This window comes from Takifugu flavidus, chromosome 1, assembly GCF_003711565.1.
Source record: "Takifugu flavidus isolate HTHZ2018 chromosome 1, ASM371156v2, whole genome shotgun sequence".
Lineage (NCBI taxonomy): Eukaryota > Metazoa > Chordata > Actinopteri > Tetraodontiformes > Tetraodontidae > Takifugu > Takifugu flavidus.
In genome coordinates this window covers 7791489-7813514 of record NC_079520.1, presented here as the reverse complement: position 1 = coordinate 7813514, position 22026 = coordinate 7791489, and the positions used below count along the sequence as shown (strand labels likewise).

Genomic DNA, 22026 nt, shown 5'->3' with positions numbered 1-22026 from the left:
AATAAAAGCCACTTTATTATTGTGGGAAATGGCAGAAAAGATGATCCACATTCTAAATTTCCTCCAACAGTAGCAACAAAAGAAAGAATGATGAAAGCACGTCTTTCTTTAAAACCGGCATTAGAACAACTGTTGTTAAGGAAAGTCAAGAGATAAAGAGGTAGAAGATGGATGGAAGTTAAATTAAAATCTAAACCTGAAAGAGTTAAAACTCAACATGGTAAAAAAAAGAAACTGTTCACACAAAATTCACAAGATTATTTGATGTGTTTGCAGGAAGGTCTCCACTTTAAGAAACTAATATTCAATGAGTTCTCGAACAGAGATGGTAGAATTTAGCATGTCCCCCACTAGGCACTTGTTAATTGTCACTTCCTTCTCCACCACTGCTACCACTTACAACTATTGACATTATTTTGTGTTCTTTCTAGCCTCTGCTGCATATGGCCTTTTTCCAGCAGCTACGTCTTCTTCTTTGGAAGAACTGGTTGACCATCATCAGACAGCCAGTGAGTGACCCTGAAAAAAGTTCTTCTTTGTTTTTTAAGAGCTCAGTAGTGTTTGAATTCTGCAGCATTGATTCCTGCTCTCTTTGACAGCTATGGTCACTGACTCTGATCACCTGGCCTTTGATCATCTTCATCATCATTGCTGTCACCCGCTCCAACTTTCCTCCCGTCCTGAAAGACACATGTGAGTGTAAAAGAAAAAGAACTAGACAGCAGGGAGCAAGTGGTCCTTACGAAAGCGCCTGTACATCTCCAGTTTGTTACTCAGTTTAATTTCGGTTTTTGTTAAAGAAGAACACAATCTGAATGTGGGAAAATTCAGTAATTACGTAAGTGATGTGATCATTTCTGTGGCGGCGACACACCAAGGGACATTGGTTCAATACCAAAGTAAAGACAAACATTAAGCCCTTTAGATGTGCACTCTGTCACAATGTTTGTATTCCCTTTTTAATACAGAATTGAAATATGCGCCATTGATTTATTTGAATGGGAGTGAACATGAAAGAGATGGTGGCATAAAGAATCTGACAGCCATTGATTCTTGTGAAATGATTGATGGTCTTTGAGGGAGGGGCATCATTCGTGGTTACCTGAACAACCGGTCTGTGTATCAGTTTTATCAAGCAAAGTTGCAAACCTTATAAATGTACATTTAATGAGTGGAAGCCGGAGTATCTTTAAAGATCTTAATCCTTTTCCTGGCACTCCCACTATTTTTCCACCCTTTTTTCTGAGGCTCAGTTCTGGGAATGTAATTTAATAACGTGGTTACCCACTAAAATGTCTTTTCAGTCCAGCAGAACAAAAGGAACAAACATTTTCAGACCTCTGTGTTTCCTGAATGGCCAGTTTCAGTTGTAAAGGAGGAAGTATTAGATATTTACTAGTTACCGGTAATAGTTATTTTCTATGTTGCTGATGTGCTAACGGAGACAAATCTGTTCCCTTTCAAACACTCACCTCTGTACTGACGGCGTTTAACCTCGGTGATTAATTTGTTTGCAGTTCCACTTGTGTAAACGTCATGAAATCCTATGTCTCCTGCTGTGTGTGTATTGTGAAGCCTATATATTTAAAGGTTACCGGTACTTCTTCCACAAATAGCACAATTTAGACTTGGGTGTTCTGTTTATGTTGCCATGTTGAGTTTGAGATAATATCAGCAGGTAAAAATACTATAAAGGTCACTGTGGTCAGAGTGGCTTGAGTGTAATCTGACCTTCACTGATTTTCCTGCACCACAAGAGAAAACTAAGAACTAGTTGAAATTAAAACCGTAATAGCATTTGTGTGATTCAGGTCAGGGGACATTAAGGTTGATAAAGTTGTTATTAGTATTTAAACTCTATGTCCTGTCCTCCCCAGGCTATGTGGAACCTCGGAACCTTCCCAGCACTGGCTTCTTCCCTTTCCTACAAACCCTCATGTGCAACACAGACAGCAACTGCCATAACACATCACATCAGGTGGACACAACGGCATCAAAACAGGGCAACACAAGGTACCATAGTTAACAGCAAAATGGTAAATGGGCGATTAGCCAGCAACTAAGCACGATAACTTCAGTATTGCTGCTTTCACGAGGTAAAATAAATAACAAGCGATCAGAAGATGCGTGAGATGAAGGACGTGCGATTCCGTGCAACCAGAAAAACATCTTATCTCTCAACAGAGAGGCATGGTCTTTAGTCCATCTGCATTTTTCTCTTTTGTTGGCTGTTGAAGCGGCAGGTGATTGTGGAGGCACATGTGCTAATGGAAACTCAGCTTCTTTTCTTTTGCTCAAGTATGAAATACCAGCAACAGTTAGACAAAAGATGTTCTCTGGTGCTGGACCAGCTGCCTTTTGTTTCCCAAGCTGTCTCGCTGCCAGTGTGAATACTAGAAAAACATGACTCATAATGAACCACCTGTGGTTTGCACCTATTTTAAAGGATTATATATATATACCTGCCCACTAATGCTAACTCACAGTGAAGCACTTGGCCTGCAGCTTTGGCCTCGTATGGATGACCACAGGAATGGGCAGATGCGGGATGGAAAAGCGTCAAAGATATCGATACTGAATTGCTTTCAGGAGCCATTTCTCACAGAATCAAACTCTGAATCTGGATCTGAAGGATCCTTCCCTCGGTTACGGGTTCATTAATTATCTCCAGTATGTCCCAGTAATTGCATGTTCTTACTAATCAAGGATGGGCATAAAAAAGAGAGAAACAAACACATTTTTAAAAAGCAACACAAGAGAAGTACATAGGACAAATGATTCAATGTCATATCAATACACACAAGTATGCTTCAAAAATGTCATGCTAAAATAAAGTAAAGTAGATTTTTGCAAACTGCTGATTAAAAGCCCCCCTCATCCAAACACACTTATGAGGTGGTTGAGTGTGATTAAAAGCAAAGGCAGGTTAATGCCGAGGTAAATGGCTTTAGATTTGTCTCTGCTCATGGCCATTATAACCTGAAGGCAGGCTTCTGCATGCTGCTGCTGCCACATTTTTAATAAAAGGCACCAGTGCCACTTTAAGTTGATTAGGGAACATTTGTCTTGGAAGAGTGAGCCGAAGTTTACTTAGCATTCTAAATGTGGGAACCTGCGCCACCAGTTCCAGTGAGGAACTCCAACAATGGGGCATCTTTCTGCACCTAGGACATATGGACCTTTCTGTTGCCCTTGTGCTGCAGACAGATCTCCATCTGCTCTTGTCTGTCAGTCCTATTTTGTTCTCCGCTTCTATCACCAGCATCTCAACTATTTGATGGTTTGGGAACATTTTTCAGGCTTAGCTGCCGTGACAAAAGGTGTGGTAGGCTGTTGTCAAAGAGGAGATAATATCAGAAAATAACCATAGATCTGAATCTGGACTACGTGTTTCATCTGACTGGCAGGTCCAAGCGTTCCATGCTGGAAAACCTAATTGAGGGTGATTTTAAGGTGGCCCTTCCAAGTGACCCACAAAACAATCCTGAAACGTTAATCAACATTTTAAACAATGTTTTTGGTAAGTGTTTTCTTTTATACATTCCCGTTCATTATAGCAAAACTGTGATTCATATGTTTGATGTGAAATTTCCTACAGCTGCTTTTTAACCACTAATAATCAGTTTCTCGATTTAAAGGCTCATCTTCGCCTGACGTTCCTAAAAATGTGTCGTTTTGGAACACCAGCACGACTCAGGAAAATCAGGCGGGTTTCCTTAAGCCAATCAGATTTAAAGCAATTGCCGCCGATATTCGATATAATGCACTTTTATTCCTTTTCTCCACCCCTGTGATACCACTGATAATTTGTATTCATGATATCTTTTGCAGGAGGGCTTGGAGCAAATGCTGGAGTCTTGGGATCTGCTGAAAAGGGGCATTTGCTCCATAATGCTACCCTTGATTAACACAACTTCACCCAGTGCCGCCTCCTACAGCGTGGTCTCGTTCTGCAAGTCCAACTCCACAGTGTTTGAGATTTCACTCCAGACACTCAACCAGGTTTGTTCTTCTGCTTACTGGCAAACAGCATATGTCTGGTCGATGCTGTCCGGAGTGTGACATTTTCTTTGGTTCCAGTTCCTGTTGGAGCTGGTGCAGACCAAACCTGATGAGATGGCTACGGTGGCTGGAATGGCGATGTTGGTGTTTGATCAGCTGCAGAATCAGAGCTCAGTGTGGGACAGTCTGCTAATAATTCCCAAACTCCTCTCCTCCGGTTCTGTTGACCAAGGGATAGACAGCATGAAAGCCCTCCTGACCAATGTACAGAGGTAATGTGATTAAAATGGTGCCTTGCCTTACTGTATTGTCTTCAATAGTTAGATTTAGGTTTTGCGAGTTCGTTGCACATTATTATCTCTTTCTGGAACCAGGCAGTAGCATTATGGCAACAGTAGTCACTCCCAGGGTTGGGAGTGAGGGCTTGTGTCATTGTGTGACTGATGAGAGAATTTAAGTGGATGTGGTTAACACAGAAAAGAAGAAATGTTGTCTTTTTAATGTCAATGGATAGTTTTGAGGAACGGATGGCCGTGGTGGTGAGGAAGTTTAAAAAGGTGTGCAACATCGAGCAGTCACATAAAGACACGCAAATGGGCCATAATCTGTGGAAAAGAGGTAGAGCGACATTGTAAACAGAGAAGATTGTCAAACGGCGTGAAGAGCGTGCAGGAGTTTGGCGCTGGAGTTTCTGGGAAAGTATTGAATGTCTTGGCCAAAACTAACTATGTTGTTCTTGCATCTCTGAGAAAAAAAAAAAATCCTCATGTCTTGCCTTGTGTAACAGCCTTGATGGTTGACCTTGAAGATAAATAATCAACTAGTCCTGATTTGACGTCACATCTTTTCTCTCTTTATTCACCAGCACGTTACGTATCATCGAGAACAGTTTTCCACAAGTCATTGCACCCCTCAGAACGGTTCATCCGGTGCTTGCCAGTGGCATCAACCTGCTCTATTATGCTCAAAACTGGCCAGGAAGAGGTAACTTCTAATGCCAAGCTCAAAGCAGATAATATTAATATTATATTTTCATGACATTGTAGTAAAACCTGATCTGACTCCACTTAGCTGTGACCATTCCCCTCGGAGAGCTTGTCAAGTTGTCCAATGACTCACTGAGTGACGCCTTGAAAGAGGTTCTGATACCACTAGATAAGGTGTGTCTCAAGTTTATCTTCAACGATTATTGGATTATAAATAGTTCAATACATGCAAGTAGGCTTGCCGGACCGGTTTCCTCCTGTGAAAACACAGAAATGGCTTTCATCACATGAGCAACCAGTTCTCGGAAAAATATTTATACTTGTACGGTGGCATCTGAAAAAACTCTTTATATTAAACGTATTTGCTTATTTAAAACATTTTTTTTCTATTCAGTAATAATAGTTTTATTTTATATGTTTGGTGATTCAGTTGTTGTTGTTTTTAAAAAAAACCTTTTCTGCTATTGTGCTGTTTTAGGCAATCACTTTGACATTCAACAAAGAAATGGTGCGTCACTATTTGTGCAGCAAGAGCAGCAGTTCAGTGTGGCTTCAACAATCTTGTGCGACAGGAGTCATGGACATGCTCCTTGGCAGCACCAGGCCTGACTTGGTGGCCAAACAGGTAGGTTGGGCTGACATAATGTTTCCAACAAAAGGTGTTAGGTTATTAGATGTGAAATATTTTGTTGTTCTATTTCTACTTCCTTGTCTACGGTACCCTTAAAAGCCACCTTCAAGCTACTGTATAGTTAGGTTGTGGCTGCAGGACAACTGCTAGCCATAGCAACAAGATGCTGCAAACCCCCCAGGTTGCATGTGGAGAAAATAAAGCCAATTAGGAGCTCACAGTGGTGGACATGTTTTGATGTGAGAAGTCCTTGTTAGAACTTGTGAGGGAACACTAAAATCTCTGTGTCTTTGCCGTAAGAGCCTGTTGACTTGTGACATAAAGTAATAGGCTAATACGAACTTGTAATAATCTGTGTTCGTCATAGGTCGTTATGCTGTATGGAAATAATAAACTGTACATGTCCAGGAATGTTTTCATTCATCCATTTATTACTGCTCTTTGAGGTCTAGCAGAAAGTCATTTTTTGAACTTCTCTGAATGCTTTGTCATGTAAGGGCACCTGGTTTGGTTTGATTCCATATGATAAAATGATTTAAATTCAGTTCAGCCTTGAATCATCACACACAAACTGTAATTTTCCCAGGTTCTCCTTAAATGGAGTAAGTCCGTTGCTCCTCAGGACATCTCATTCGCCAAGCAGCTGCTGCACAGTCTAATGGGAGGAAATGGAAGCTCCACAAGGGCCCGGCGCAGCATGGATGCACAGCCACAAAATATTGAGGAGGAGCTGTCAGTACACAAACGTCATTTTTTCCTCCATAGGCCCACAGTTTGATATTTGTTACAGAATGATTAAAATTACTTTTTTTATGATCCTAGAATAGCTTTAATTTGATAACATTTTAGGACTCTTATTCTCGAGCCTCTTGCTTTGTCAGGTTTTTGGAGGTCGGTAAGGTGTTGCTGGAGATCATAAAAGCTGTGCCTGAGGTAGACATGGTTGTCCAGCGAGTGCTCCGGACCAGCTTTCAGTCCATGCAGGCAGCCACAATGATCCTCGATGCTTTTGATGGTAAGGCTCCATAACCCCAGCTCCATAACCCCAGCTCCAAACGGTGGCATTTTTCATTATCACCAACACTGAAACCCATAGCGGATAAACGTAAAACAAAGCTTGAGAAAGGAGGTAACAGATTCTCAAGACCTATATTGTTATGTTCAAGTATGACTTGGATTTTAGACTGCGTGCGATCACAGGCATTATCCTAGTTCCCTTGATGAACATGGTTTCCATGGCACAAAGGTAAATAGAGCAGGTTCACACCCATTCTCAGGGGAGAGGAGAGTAGAAATAGAGGAGCTTGAATAGAGGAAATGAATACATACACACACAAACACACATATACACACACGCAGACATCCTTTTGGTCTTTTAATCAACCCCCCCCCCCAAGGGTGGTGTTACCCAGCAGCAGATTATTATTATCTAAAATCCTTTCGATTAGGTCATTATTGTCTTTTCTGCCCTCTCCAGTAATGATGCAGAATCTCCTGAAAGATGCCGCTCAGCTCCAGAAAACGTACTTAACGCTCCTGAGCAATGAGTCTGCTGCAGCCACCTGGATGTCTCGAGTCCTGGACAGTGTAATGATGGTGATCAATGAGGTAACAACACGAGTGATCAGAGACACAAGGACAACACATGTTTGTTAAAAGACCAACAAACATTTCTCCCCTAAAGATCCTTACATTTCAGTTTAATCATACATTTTATTTGCAAGTGCTTTTTCAAACACTCTGACACTACATTAAAAAAATAAAAAACAGATCAGAGTTAAAATAAGGTCATTTCTGAAAAACAGCATCAGTGGTGGAGCAGACCTGTGAGAAAACTGGGGGGCTGGTTATTGAGTGTAAAGAGGGGAATTTTGAACTGTGTGTGCTGTGTAATGGGGAGTCAGTGCAGGATTTGAAGGACCGGGGTGGTGTGGTCTCGGATGGGGGTGTGGGTGAGCAGATTGGGAACAGAGTTCTGGATTTTGAAGTGTATTGAGGAGTTTAGATGATTGACCATAGAGAATGCTCTTGCAATAGTCTGACCAAGGGTTTCTGCAGCAGAGAAGGTAAGTAAGGAGCAGACAGGGGGCAATGTTCTTGAGCTGGAAGAAGGAGGTCCTGCTGATGTGGTTGATGTAGCGGCCAAACCCTAGCTGGCTGTCAAACAAGATTCCAAGTTTGCGGGTATGTCGTGAGGGTGAGAGTGCAGTTCTCAAGGGTGGGGCAAATAAAATCTGATTGTCTGTCGTTGAAAGTAGCTGCATTCAAACCAGCAGGGACTGTGGCGTGAAACTGTGAGACATTTTATTAACATAAGCAGATTAAGAGGTTTGAAATTGCACTTCAGCTGGAAAAAACAACAAAGCGTAAACATGTATATAAGGTCTGTGATAAAAAATAATCTTCATCAGTTTATAAAAATTTAGTGAAAGAAAGAAGAGAAAGTTACAATGGATGGTTTTAACACTAGCGCAGCACATCCCTCAATACTCTTTGTCCACCTTATTAGAGTATCTCCTCTGGGTGTTTATGCTGTGAGGAGATCCTGACTCCTTTTGAGTGGCTCTTGGACACGGAGAGCATCAAAATCGAAGTGTGGAGAACAGCTTTCTGCCAAAACAGCTCCAGTTTAGAGCAGGCCCTGTTGATGGAATGGCAGCCGGTGGTGCAGAAGGTAAATATATGTTAAATCCTCATCTGAGAGATGGCAGATCACAAAAACACATGATAAGAGTTTATCATTCTGTTATCTGCTATAAATTCTGCAAGGATGTCTTATAGTAACAATAACTACAGTATTTCTGCTGCTGTTTTTATTATCAAGTCTGTTTTTCTTCTATTTCCGTGACCCAAACCCATCATTCTGAAAACCGTAAGAGCCTCACATTTGATGTATCTTGTTATGTTGGGTTTCTTCAGTTCCATGAAATATACAGAGCCCTCACAAGCCAACCAGACTACAACGTAACACTTCCCATGATTCTCTCTGAGTGGCACAAGTTGTACAACATCAGTCGTTTTGAAGTGTGGGTAAACAGGCTGCCAGCGGAACTGGGTGAGGCGTACTGGAAGAACTGGATGCCACACACAACTCACAATATCACTGGAACTCTCCTACAAAGGTTTGCTCAAAATAAAAGAAATCTATATGGCAGACATGTGTATGCTATTTGTTGCAAATAACAAAAGCCCAGTCCAGAGGTGCAATGATGAAATGTAATCCGAGTGAATGTCGGAATAGTGGGAAATGAAGGAAAGGAACAGACTGATAGACCGGATATCTACTGTGTTTTTCATTGCATGCAGTGCCTCCTCAACGGTTTGTGCTTCTTCCTGTTTGCTTTGGTTGTAGTTTCTTCATGTCCATGGTGAATTTTGGTGAGAAGATTGAGGCGAGTCAGTGGTGGCCTGAGCTAAAGCACTACTTTCACATGGTGAACTGGATTCTAAATTACAGGGACGCTGCCACAACCCCAAAGCCAACAAACTGTAAGTCAGTGTTTTCATTCTTTTGACTCTAATGGAAAATCATACCACTTTTATACATACTTTTAATAGCATAAAGTGATGCTTTTTGTGCTTTTACTCTTCAATCATTCATTTTTTTGAGCATATATATTACGTACAACAAATGTACATGGAACAATTTGACTTTTCTTACTTATGATCTATATCTCACATTTATTAGCTGCTTCTCTTTCCCCTCAGGTCAAATCAACATCTTCACCTCATCCATTCATTGTGATGTTAATATCAACTGGACAGAGTTTGTTGGGGCATTGACTCGAATTCTGAGGTCATCAAATCCAAATTTCCTCATTGAGTAAGTAACATGGGCCAGTATGTGACCTCTGACAATATTTATAAGAAGGTGTTATAAGTATCTGGATCCCTTTTGACTGAAGGGTTCTGCCTGGACACAGTATTTTTTCTGTTGGAAAAAAGAAATTGTTATTAGTTCTAACGTAACCATTTAAAGGTTTATTGTCAGAATCTCATGTTATTTTCCCTGTTTTGTCTTTAGTCTTCTCAAAGGAACTGTGAAACTGTTGCAAGATATCTATAGTTCCACCTATACATCTCTGGCCAGCTCGTTCTTGACAAAGGAACTGAAAGGTGGCGGTGCGATGAGCACCTACCTGATCAACCTGCTGAACAAAGTGGACGACTTTGTTAAGAAGATCGTCGGGCTTCCTGATAGCAGCATCTCTAACATTGAGCTGATGCGTCCCCACATCAGCAGCCTGCTGCAGTCCACCGGTCTGACGCCGCTGCTGCCTCTGCTCTTCAGTCACCAACCTCCCAATGCCTCAGTCGTCATTGATGCTGCCTTAAAGATTGGCAGGCTCAACCAGCACATTTTTACCTTCAACGAGTCAGATGCAACCATGCCTGAGCTGGAACGCTTGATCGTGAAGTTCCTCTCCATGGAGGATAATCTCACCATATCGCTCTCCCACATCATGGGCCACTCTCTGCTCACATATTTAAAATACATCACTCCAGATGATGTAGCGCGTGTCAGGAAAAGCCTGGAACCTTACACTAACCAGACCTCGTCAGGGATGGTGGAGGCCATCCTGAAGGCCATGGAGCTGCTGAAGACAGTCACTGATTCTCCAAACGGTGACCCGACTCACATCATTCTGGCTTACATACAGCAGCTGCAGGAATTTGTGATTTCTCTGTTAAGACTGAAAAGAATGGACCGTTCCTCACTACCTAATGGACAGTTGAGCCTGGCACAGGTCACCGAACTCCACCAGATTTTTAAGGACTTTCTCAGCCTCCTGACTCCAGTGAGCCTTCAAAACCTGACCCGTGCTGGGCCCGATGCTGCTCAGAACACTGTTATACAGAAGTTTGTGCCATTACTACCACCTCATGTCCAAGTCGAAGCTGTTAGGTTTTTGCAGGAATTCAAAACTCTGCAAGATAAAGTGGGCCAATGTGCAGCAGGTCACAACTGCTTAGCTGGCGTTTCTGAAATTTTCACCTTCCTTGATAAGATTTTAGACATGATGCAGTCTGCCAATGGTTCTGTCAGCCTCACATTTACGACGCCCAACACTCTGATGAGGATGCAACAATATGAGGAAGTCGCCTCCATATTCTTCCCGTTATTGTTGTCCTCAAATGATGCTGCCTATGTCAGAACATTCAGACAAACTCTTCATTTCATCAGACTGGTTATGGCTGCACAGAATATCACCGTTTCTGATGTCCAGAATGCTCTGAAACAGTCCAATCTGACTATTGATGACCTGAACCAGATTGCCACGTTAGCTGGCGCGGCTAACATAAATGACCTGATTGTTAACATAATGCAAATAATCAATGCTCGCCAGTGTTTCGAACCACAGAATAACATAATGGTGACAGCCCAGTGTGTTCAAAGACTGGCAAACGGGGTCATCGGCTTCCTGATGCACCTACCCGCTCTCCGTAATGACACGGCCATCCTTTCCACGATCCCGCTTATTGTCAGTAACACCATCAGTGAAATTGTCCAGTCCAACTTCACCTCCAATCCAGCTATGGTACTGGTGCAGGCCCTCAATGTGACTCTGGCCAATGTCAAAGTGAGCCTCCAGCTGAACAACCTGACCACTCCAGAGATCATGAATGAACTCAGAGTATTGGAAGGACTGATCCAGCTTGCCACCCTTCCCCTGCCATTTAACACCTCTTTCAACGCCACACTGCTGATGACCAACCCCACATATGCACAGAAAGTATACTTGCAGATCATTGATTGGTACTTGAAAAGAATCGTAGCGATCAGCAACAACAGCTCGGTCGCTGACCTTCTTCAACCCTTTTTCTCCCTCACGCAAATGCAAGTGACGCTCCAACTAGCAAGTACGAATTTCACGCTGTTCGTGAGCAACCAAGTGGAGCACCTCATAAACAACCTGCGGTTCCCCATAGATGGTGCAGGGCTTCATGAAGTCGGCCTGACTTCAGTTGCGATTTTCCGACGTCTCTTTGATCTAATCATATTAAACCTGGAGCTTCAAAGCAATACATCAGGCTCCTCACCGTTTCTCCTTCCGCACAACTTGAAAGCTGCTAAACTTCAAGTTTGGCTGTACCTCGACCTAATAGAGATGTGGATGAAACGACCCAACGTCCCGTCACTCCTCACCAGTATGCTCCAGTGGGGAAACTCCTCCATAGATGCCTCCACCACTATAAGGGACCTGCATCACCTGCTTGAGACACTGAGGGATTTTCTTGATAATGATCAGCTGAGCTACCTCTCCATCATCAGCAACGTCACCCAATCTCTGAGCAAAGCGGTCATGATAGCAGAGCAACCGGGCGGTCTACAGAGTGACCAGTTTTTAGCGACCATCTTGGAAGCAGCCCAAAACGCCCTGCAGATCCTGAATCGAACTGTGACCCCACTGTCACTCTCTGTGCAACACAACATCCTGGAGATTGTGCACAACTCTCTTAGGCTCATTCTCCAACCAGACATGAACTTTGGTTCTTCACGTAACATCTCCCTCGTCATCCTCAAGAGGACTGAGAGTGTCGTCCGGGAGTTGTTCCCGGGAATGGCTGGCTCCTACATGCTTTCTGGACTCAAAGTAGTGGTCACATATTTCCAGACGATCTCCTCATTCTCAGATCCAGACAACTGGAATCAGCTGTGAGTGATTCCTTATTCTCTGTTAACGCTGAAATGCTAGTATTTTAATCAGTAATGGCGGAACAAACAGTTATACCTCAGTTGTCACCCAGGAAATGTGAATAGTGATACAAGTTAAACTATTTTCTGATCTCTGCAAGGTTTCTATAGAGTTTTTTTTTCAAAATTATAGATGCGATGGTTTACAATTCAACAAATAAGAGGTTGTATGTAAATTGGTATAGAACAGTTTAGCGGAACCATGCTGAATTTGCCCATCTTCTCTTGCAGTCATTAAGGAGGAGGATTTAATGCCAAGATCTTAGATTATTGTTTGATGAGAATTTCAGATTAGAAATGTTGATTATTCTTTTTTCTGAAGAATTTTGAATGAGATGAGGACAATCCAGAGCCTCCTCCCAGGAAACAGCTCAGCCAACGTTTACATCTCTGTGCTCATCAACATCACGCAATTTGTGTTGGAGTCCGGCCGAGGTAAAAGAGGTTTTTTTTTCATTATTACATATTTCCAACACCCGGAATCATACTGATAATCATAGAACAAGGTTGGTGTGTTTAAGTACGTCAACAACACTTTATTTTGGTTTCAGGAAACATGAGTATATGGGCAAGTTTTGAAGATCCAAACTTGCCCGTTATTTTTGTCCAGGTAAAAAACAAAACAACATCCTCATTTATTCAAAATTATGCACCCATGGAATATTTTAGCATCTTATTTTACCTTCAAATATATTACATTTTTTTAAAAATATGTTTGGCACTCTCATCTTATTTTAGATTGGAAGAATTCTCAGCAAACTTTGGCCGCTCCTCACTGGAACCCCTGGTTCACCTACAACTGCATCATCGCTGATGGACTTTGCTCACCTTGCACCAGTCCTGGAGCAGCTGGTGACTGGGAAGGCAGACAAAGACACGTGGGACAAGTATGCACACACAGCAGCTTTCCTAATGCCCACTGTTGATCAGGTGCATCTGTGGGTGACCCAAAGCAAATTCATTTCTTGTACAGATTTGAAAAAATGGTTGAAGCACTGCTGTCAATGCTCAGAGAGACAGAGGCGTGGGACAGTGTCCCAACTGTGATCACACTGGCTGAAAAAGTCATGGCAAGAATAGTGAGAAACATTCAAGCAGAGAACGGTAAGGCTACTACTAGAAATCTTAGCAGAAATGTTGTTTGTTTTGTTATCCAGCTGCACGTCTTGTTTTCCTCCCTTTAATGTTTTCTCCTTTTAGCGATGATCTTAAGTCTGGAGACGCCTTTGGTAACACTGATGAAAGGAATAGCTTCATTGGTAAACAGCACTCAGTTTAACGTCACGGGGCTGCAGGACAAAATGCAGCTTGCCATTGAACTCACCCTGCAGGCTGCTCAGAAGGTTAGACTTTTGTTTTAAACATTGATGTCACCATACACTCCCCAGCGGCAGATACATAACCATTAGTTTACCAGAACCTTTTGTAATATATTTAGAAGAAATACCCCCCCCCCCTCCCAGGTATCAGATCACTATCAGTTAAATTTAATTTATATTGCAAGGACTCTAATCCAGGAACGAATATATCACGTAGCAGGAAACGTTGCAGCATGTGTTCCTTTGAGAGAGCTTTGTTACTGCTGCATGAAACCATAGATGACCCACTGTTAATTCATGTACATTGTGTTTACTACACGTATTCACTATAAGTGGGCGTTTAACCAGCATGACAACCTGATACCTGTGTGACAAACCTGTCCTTTCTTTGTTTATTTGTCATCTGCATGGACATATTTGTTGTTTCCCTCATGCAGTTCTTTCAGACACTCTGTTCTGGTTTTGTCTGTTTGACCAACGCTACTTCTTTACACAAAACAATGCATGTGACTCAATTATGCCGTATTTGACATACTTCTCTGCAGGCAAATGGAACATTGGTTTGCAGTGATGTTCTCAAAGTTTGGCAGCCGGTAGGAGTGATGGTGGGGTTAGGCCAGGATGCCATGGCAATGTGGTGCAATGTCAGCATGCAGCCCCTTATAGATGCCTATAACGACATCATCCACCTAAACATGAGTGTAAGACACATGATGATTGAATAGAGATTTGGCAAGAAGATCTTTGTGTGTTCCTCAGATGAAATAAACATACTTTCACAAAGTAAATTTAATAGATTCTGCCACTTGGTGGCACTATTGTTACACAAGGAAAGCTGCCTTATCCCTTATCCCTGTTCTGTCATACATGTTATCTCTACATCAGATGGGACCATTGACTGGGAATGCCACGGCTGCTAGGATTGTCAAGATTGTACAGTCCTTCTACCAGGCCAGCATTAATCACGCTCTCGTGACAGAGAGGCTGATTATGAACTTCTCCAGCCTGTTCTCTGTTTGGATGGGCCAGCCTCTGAATCCTGGGGCACAGCATCACTGGTACAAGCAGCTCCAAAGCCTTAATGTGGAAAACAGGTGATCATTTTAGAGGCACTATACAGCTGAAATGAACAATTCAGTAAAAAGAAAAACAAATATTGAAGACTGAACAACAGTTTGACTGCACATATTTAAATTGCAATGCACCCTCATAATAAAATCCACTGAAGATCAAAGTCAGAACATATTTAACATGCTTATATTTTTTCTGTAGAGATACACCCTGGTTATCATAGACAGATACATATCTCTAGATGACCTCAGTCCTCTGTAGCATTATCTTCAGGGCACTAGTTTAACCAGTTTGATTCCTACGTAATCTGTAGTTTCTTTTTATTGGAAATGCAGTAACGAGCCAACACAGTGACAAAGAACATGAGAACTTTGATTGCAGCTTTTAACAGTGTGGAGGGACAACCTGGACAGCAGGGAGGACAGCAGTGAAAAATAGTTCACTTTGTTGTGTTGTTTAGTGTTGTTTAGCTATTACAATCCCTGCAAATGGAAATGATATTATTTGAATTTGCCGCTCCCCAGCCTGGCTTCCATCAGGATGCTCGCAGACGAGGTGCTGAAAGTGGCCCCCTTGCTGCATCCTTACATCCGTGCTGTAGAGAAAGCAGCCAGTCACGTCCTGGAGAACCTCCATCTGATTCAAAACAACCACACATCTGAGATCCTCTTCAGGGAGGCAGCCATGATCTTCCTCTCCTCCGCAAACATCACTCTGCCCACTTCTGGACTGAACCAGGCGGCCATTGCTGACATGATAAGGAATGCCGTGAAGATGATGATCGACATGAAGATATTTGGTCATGCGCCTGAGGTCTACCAAGCTCTGGAGAACTTCTTGGCATCCAATGACTCAAACTTGATCGCACAGAGGCTCACTGAGATGTTTGCATGGCTTTCCACCACTCAAGCGTCTGGACTGGACCTGTTGACTCAGACTCTGCCCCAAATCTACGACATCTTGCGGCCTGTCTGGGCTGTTGTGGCTCAGATAAATAAGGACTTGTCAGTACTCTGGGAGCTGTTGGAGGACTTGGTCGGAAACATTCTGAAAATGTTCCGGCAGCTGATAAGCACTGGTGGTCTTGTAAACCATGGGGGTATGTTTGAGCAGAGTTACCATCCAACACGGAGCCGTCACAAGCGTGAAGTCCTGCAGACACCAAGGGACCCCATGGATGACTTCATAGACCTCTTTTACATCGACTATCCCTCCATGTTCAGAGCCATGTCTGTCCCTCCTGCCACAGCCGAAATCATGGAGACTGTTCATGTATTCGCTGCCAATCCTGATTTGAAAGTTGTCCTAAATGGGGCAACACAAGGAATGCCGTGGGGTTTGAACGCCTCTCGGGAGGAGACCATTCACGCCGCGCTCAGTGTCTTCTCCTTCCTCACCCACCCCGGAACTTTTGAGACGTGAGTATTCTTTGATTAGGGCTCAACAAATCTTATACCTAATTACATACTACATCATTTTAGAAAATGTTACTGAAGTAACTGTAGAGACAGTAATGTTCCAGTTTCTGTCAATAACTTGTGACAGGAGACTACATCAATTTGGGCGTACATAAAGGAGAGGTTCCTGGGTTAGGCTGAATGATGAGTTTCCATTCCTGACATTTTTCAGTTCACCACACCTTTTCCACACCTGTTCCAACAAGGAAGTTTTCAAGTTATTGTTTTTTGGTTTCTGTTATGTACAAAATATCAGTTTCGGTACCTGTGAAGTCAAACTGTGAAAAAATTTGCCTGATACAACATATTTACTGTATTAAATTAGGTTGTAAGGGGGGGAAGGAAATGCATTTAAAATGATTCTTTGATAAGTTGATTCAGTACAGCACTTCTTTAATCTTTCTCAGGCCATCCATGGATATGCTGTGGGATGCTGTTCGTACACTTCCTGATAGTTTCCCCTTGGCCCCAACGCTCAAAAACATTAGTCGAGCTCTTGCCAGTGAATCTCCAGGTAACCTGATGCTTTGAAGCTACATTGTTTCTACCTCAGTCTGGACATCTTAAACGCTTATTGGTCCAGGGCAGGCCTTCATAATGAGAAATGTGCACTCATTAGTTCAGTGAAGAATTCCCAAATGAATCCTGTTATCCTTTTAGTCTCTTCCAATTAACTTTACCTCCTGACTCCTCTGTGAATTTCCTTCTTGTCATGCTTGATTTACTTGTTGCCACATTGTACAGTGATGCGTGTTTACACAGTGGCTATGACAGTATAAGCCCAACCTTTACATTTAATAATGACTTGTAGATAGAGCAGAAAGTATGATGTTAACATCATAGATCTGGTACTGTGTGGAGTATCCAGCTTCACATCAGTTCAGCTTCTGTTCCTAAAGATCTCATGGCCCTTCTCCAGCAGGTGGCCACTCAGCACCTTTCTAAATCTCATTAGCAAAGTGGAATTCAATCACTTATCCTGTCCGCCCTCTCTCAACATCTCCCGGTATAGTCTTGCAAGTAGACATCTTTGACCTCCTTTTAATTGGCACCTGTGCTTTTGTCATAATGTTTTCGCTCTTTAGTACGCAAATGTAGCTTCGTTCCTCTGAAACCCCACTTGTATTCCTTACATGCACACACTGTAGTCGGGAAGCCCTGCAGGTTTACAGCACCCCAAGATTAAACAGTGCCATTGTCTAATTCTGGCCTAATTAAATATTCTGTCATCGCATCGCATCCTGTTGCCTGAGGTAGTTCCTTTCTTAGGGCTTGTCAGATGTGTTTTAATGCACGACAGCATCCACTACTCCTGGCCCCGTTGGCCCCATCAGTCCCCATGCATGGCTTCACTTTAAGCACATCATTTGTTGAGCGCTGCCTGACGCCGCTGCCCCGTAATGGTGCGAGTTGTAATGAGGCCCACTGGGATGTCGTGTTATTCGGTCACCTTTCAGATCTTCTTGCCCTCTTTCTCTCGCTCCCATCACATCTTCCTGTCTGACTCATTTATCCTCTGTATCCCCCCCCCCCTTTTTCATGTTGTCTTGCCTTTTGCAGAGAACCTGATCCTCATGCAACAGGCCATCCAAACAGTCGCTAAGCTCTTCCAAATCAACCCGTCGGCCCCTGAATTCACAGCACAACTTCAGCAACTGAGATCTCAGGTCTCTGCATGGCTTCTACCACTTTCATTTTTGTATAAAAAGAAGTTCAAAATATTAGTATTACTCTGTGTGTCTTATTATTTATAAATACAGGACTCTTAAATAACATAGCTCCCAATGGTCCAAGGTGTTAGATTTGTATGAATTTTTATATAATTTTTGTTTACTTTAACATTAAAATAGCATAAAAGTTACTTTGTTATCATTTATATTAGCTGTTAGATGTTATTAGCTGCTGTTGCTATAATGCTGCCCTGCCATTATTCTGGAGAGGTCCAGAAGAGTTAAACAATAAAAAAAGGAAAACTTTAGAATTAATTGATATAACTCACCAATATACTGTACCTATTTCAATAAAACCTAATAAGGGTGATTTGAAACTTTACAGTCCAGATTTGGTCCTAAACTCCACTGGTGCTGATTTGGGTGGTTCTTTTTAGGTGTGTATGTTGAAGAACACTTCTACCATGAGTGTTTTGGAGTGGACCCTCTACATGAAGCCTGGTCAGCTGTGTCACACACTCCTGCCCAGCCTGCAGCTGTTGATCGAAAGCCTAAAGTTCAACATGACTTCTCTGAACGATGCCATCTTCCACGCTGTCATTGGAGAGCCGAGCACCTACAACATCAAGTCAGACTGGTACAGCAGTTTTCTCTTTGCTTCACGTTCAGAGGTATCCTCTCTCTGATCTGCTGAATGGATTTCTGGAGCTACAGCCTCTTATTTACTTTGACCGTTTATCCCGAACACAAACTTCGCCCTTTGATGCATTTGTTTTCATCTCTGTTGATCTGTGATTACAGGACATCTGCGTTGAGTCAAGGTTTGGGCTTTAACACCAGCACCCTGAGTTCTCTCAGTATTAACATCACATCTCCAGGTAGGGCTTAACTCTAATCGTCACAATACTAACAATCTTTCAAATTGTAAATAGCATTTTATGAGTAATTGCTATCACAATAAAAAAATAATAATTCCAGAAATTTGTACATTACATTTTACCACAAGTCCCTGTTAGTAGTTAATTAATTAATAGTAAATGTATTGCTTGTTTTCATGTTATAAACATATCAATAAGAAATAGCAGCGGTACCATCTTAAGGTCTGTGTATTTGTTTATAGTTAGCGAGCGTCACTCTCGCGTTGTTTCGTGCTTAAAAGTGGTCTAAACTGCATGAGTTTTTAAAAGCTGTGCCGCCGCATATTTTAAATATAAATAAATCAAGGATGGAATTTTAGCTTTGTTAAACTGACATAAAGGAATGTAATGGCATTCATTAAAAAAAAAAAAGATAGCAGAACTCGTCCTTCCAGTTTTTAATTATCTTATTTGTGCGCTACTAAGAAATGCTGTCATAGGTTACCGATGTTCCTCTTCCACAGCCTGTCCTCCCTGCAGTTTGTTTGTTCTTATATGTGGTATTTATTTAAGTAGGGAAACAGATATTAATCCAAAAGGAAAGCAGAATTCCATACATGCATACCTTGAAATCTTTCACAGACCAGTTCCGCCCACCTGTATCCACAGACTTTCTCCTCACAGGCAATTTGTCAATTATTGTTGCTTTAGGAAAAAAGCTTTTTTTCGCAGGTTTAGCTTCGTCCCTATCAGCCCTTGACATGTTGTCAGTATATGAAATGTAGATACTGGCGCTACAATAAATCCACTATCTCTTTTTTCCCCAGGAGTGTTGACGGTCGGAGAAATGCTGAGGAATAACTCGGCATTCCTTGCAGATGTTCAACAACACATGAATTTTAGTCTGGTTGCTCTCCGCCGGCTGATGGATACAGCCATACCGAACAACAATTTAATGGTGAGTCAGATGCATCCTATAAACATAGTGGAAGGAAACATTTCCTCGCTTCTGTGTAAAGAGTAACAATAAGAATTGTTTGGAGAAATGACACCTCAGGAAGAGCTTCCAGGTTCCCCACCTGATCTGCTCTCTGAGGAGAAAGGTCAATTTGAGCTTATATGAGTCAGGTTGCAGAGGGCAGAAGCACTATTGTTAATACTAACATTAGATAAAACATAGAATATTTAATAAATATGATTTTAAGGCTCTTAAATGTTGACAAAGTTTTAGCTATCTGTATTCATTTTAACTTTACTTATATGTTAATAGCATGGTTTAAACTAGCTTATTTTTCTCCCTTTCAAGTCCTTCGATTGTTGGAGTATAAGATTAATAACACAGTGATGTTTTATGATGCCATTAAACAGTTTTTTTGCTTAGCTTACTTGTTTAGTGATTTCAGTGCTGTTGTTGCCTGATCAGATCCTGTCCTGGTTGGTCAATCTGCGTCACTGCAACTCCACAGCATACGTGGAGCAGCAGAAGATGGACGCGGTCATCCTGAAGGCCTTCTGCTCCATGTCTGTTAAGGACTGGTACACCCTGTCGGTGCTGATGGCTCGCCATCTCAACACTGAGAAATTCATCTACAGAGTAAGACCGAGTCTTTAACTAAAGCACCCTGATGAGTTCCTCTGTTGTGGACGTTCTTTCCGTGCTTCTGTGGAAGCGCCAGCGCCAGGGAGTGTGAAGGGTTAGTGATTGTACATGCGGCTGTGATCGCTGATTGAAAAAAGCGCTGCAGCAGGACGTCATTATTTATTTCACAGCATCTGTTTGGAGAACAGACACAGCGTAGCTTGGTGAGGGAAAACCCTTCGAACAACATGTTACATAGTTGATGTACATGAAAGAACATGATTTATACAAAAGGAAAGAAAGAGCGAGACCTCCATCAATAGTGCGGAATGTGGGTGCAAAATAAATCTGTGAAGTTTTTATATCATGCCTGGATAAAAGTGTTTATTTGTCTTTCTTTTTTAGGCTGATTGGATTTCATTTTAAAACCACAATCTGCAAAATATAAATCTAATTCATTGACTAGCTTTTTAAAATTTATGTTACTGGTTTGTGAGTTATAACTTTTTAAACTTTTTTAAACTGTTGACATGACTCTCCGTGGAGAAATCCACCCTCTAAATGTATGTTCTGGGCTTGTGTACCTTAAGTGTACCTAACCAAAGATTGAAATTTCCTTCAACACACACACACACACACACACACACACACACACACACACGCAAAATAAAAATGGCATATTGCCAAAGTAAGCAGCTAACTGGGTGTTGTGTTGTAGCAGAAATATCTGCTGTGCAGCACAAGTTAAAGGACAAAATGGATCAATAAGGAAGCCCAACATCTGATTTTGAACTGTCAGATTTGATTTTAGTAAATATAAATAATAGAGGTCAAAGGCGATGAATGACTCGTAAATACGGGCCATTCTTTCACCTTTGCCATCCCTCATAAGGTCACAGCTCGCAGTGAAACGCACAATATAATCATTTTGGTGATGATTGTTTACTGTTTTCTAGATGATTCTCTCTGAAGAGGTGCAGACCTTGATGCAGGTGTTGCTTCACGCCGCTAAGGTCATAACCAACATGATGAACTCGTTTCTTCCTGCCATTAATCAGCTGCAGAGGTACTTGTACGCCATCGATGACCTCAACCTGATGGCCGACGCCGACTTTTCCAAAGTGCGTAGTGTTCCCACAGGCCTTACAGTCAGATTGTCAGTAGGCCTTTGAGTTTATGTCACAGGAGATGTGGATTTTGGTTTCAACATATGCATAAACCAAAGTGGACGAAAAGCAGCTTCTTTCTTTTTCCCCAGATGGTGAGAGGACAGAGGAACAGCATCCCCACGCAGGCCACATTCGTCACCCTCTCTCGAGCGCTATGCAGTAACGGCATCCTTGCTGTATTTGGAATCGCTCAAATGCCGGCCGTGTCCGTGTCGAGCCCCTCAATAACTGATATTGCCCAGAGGGAGGAGATGATTGACAGGTTTAAGATTCCTCGAAACGCCTGTACGTCAGCAGAAAAGCTTTTATTTTATAATGTGGGCTAAGTCACAGTTCTGAAAAGATGCAATCAGCATCAAGTCTCTTTAACAATGTAGATGGGCTAAGGAGATGCATTTATAATCTTTGGACAACACAAATTGAAAATTGAAATTAGGAAATTGCAAGTCAGGAACGTGACATTATCTTGGGTAATACTGAGAATCACACTGAGATTAAATGATTAGTCTTTTTAGAACATAGTTGACGTCAAAAAGCTATCTAACATGAGCATCATCTTTCATCCACCATCCTTGACATTTGGCCTTG

At 42.0% G+C, this 22026-nt stretch overlaps 1 protein-coding gene across 1 annotated transcript in view; it reads left to right on the top strand.

Annotated features, from left to right (window-relative positions):
* The window catches only part of abca12 (ATP-binding cassette, sub-family A (ABC1), member 12), a 46961-nt gene that overhangs the window by 703 nt on the left and 24232 nt on the right, over nt 1–22026 (top strand). Inside the window, exons 2-35 of the mRNA XM_057029925.1 lie at nt 432–509; nt 600–693; nt 1878–2013; nt 3408–3520; nt 3639–3706; nt 3832–4002; nt 4081–4274; nt 4868–4986; nt 5074–5162; nt 5467–5613; nt 6206–6351; nt 6501–6634; nt 7097–7227; nt 8129–8293; nt 8539–8741; nt 8972–9108; nt 9328–9442; nt 9644–12277; nt 12639–12751; nt 12868–12926; nt 13055–13203; nt 13290–13420; nt 13517–13659; nt 14181–14336; nt 14521–14729; nt 15231–16124; nt 16571–16677; nt 17724–17830; nt 18271–18470; nt 18635–18711; nt 19518–19648; nt 20114–20284; nt 21226–21390; nt 21528–21723. Coding sequence (XP_056885905.1) covers nt 444–509; nt 600–693; nt 1878–2013; nt 3408–3520; nt 3639–3706; nt 3832–4002; nt 4081–4274; nt 4868–4986; nt 5074–5162; nt 5467–5613; nt 6206–6351; nt 6501–6634; nt 7097–7227; nt 8129–8293; nt 8539–8741; nt 8972–9108; nt 9328–9442; nt 9644–12277; nt 12639–12751; nt 12868–12926; nt 13055–13203; nt 13290–13420; nt 13517–13659; nt 14181–14336; nt 14521–14729; nt 15231–16124; nt 16571–16677; nt 17724–17830; nt 18271–18470; nt 18635–18711; nt 19518–19648; nt 20114–20284; nt 21226–21390; nt 21528–21723 — 7870 coding nt within the window. The 5' untranslated portion in view covers nt 432–443. The remainder of the gene's footprint in view (nt 1–431; nt 510–599; nt 694–1877; nt 2014–3407; nt 3521–3638; nt 3707–3831; nt 4003–4080; nt 4275–4867; nt 4987–5073; nt 5163–5466; nt 5614–6205; nt 6352–6500; nt 6635–7096; nt 7228–8128; nt 8294–8538; nt 8742–8971; nt 9109–9327; nt 9443–9643; nt 12278–12638; nt 12752–12867; nt 12927–13054; nt 13204–13289; nt 13421–13516; nt 13660–14180; nt 14337–14520; nt 14730–15230; nt 16125–16570; nt 16678–17723; nt 17831–18270; nt 18471–18634; nt 18712–19517; nt 19649–20113; nt 20285–21225; nt 21391–21527; nt 21724–22026) is intronic.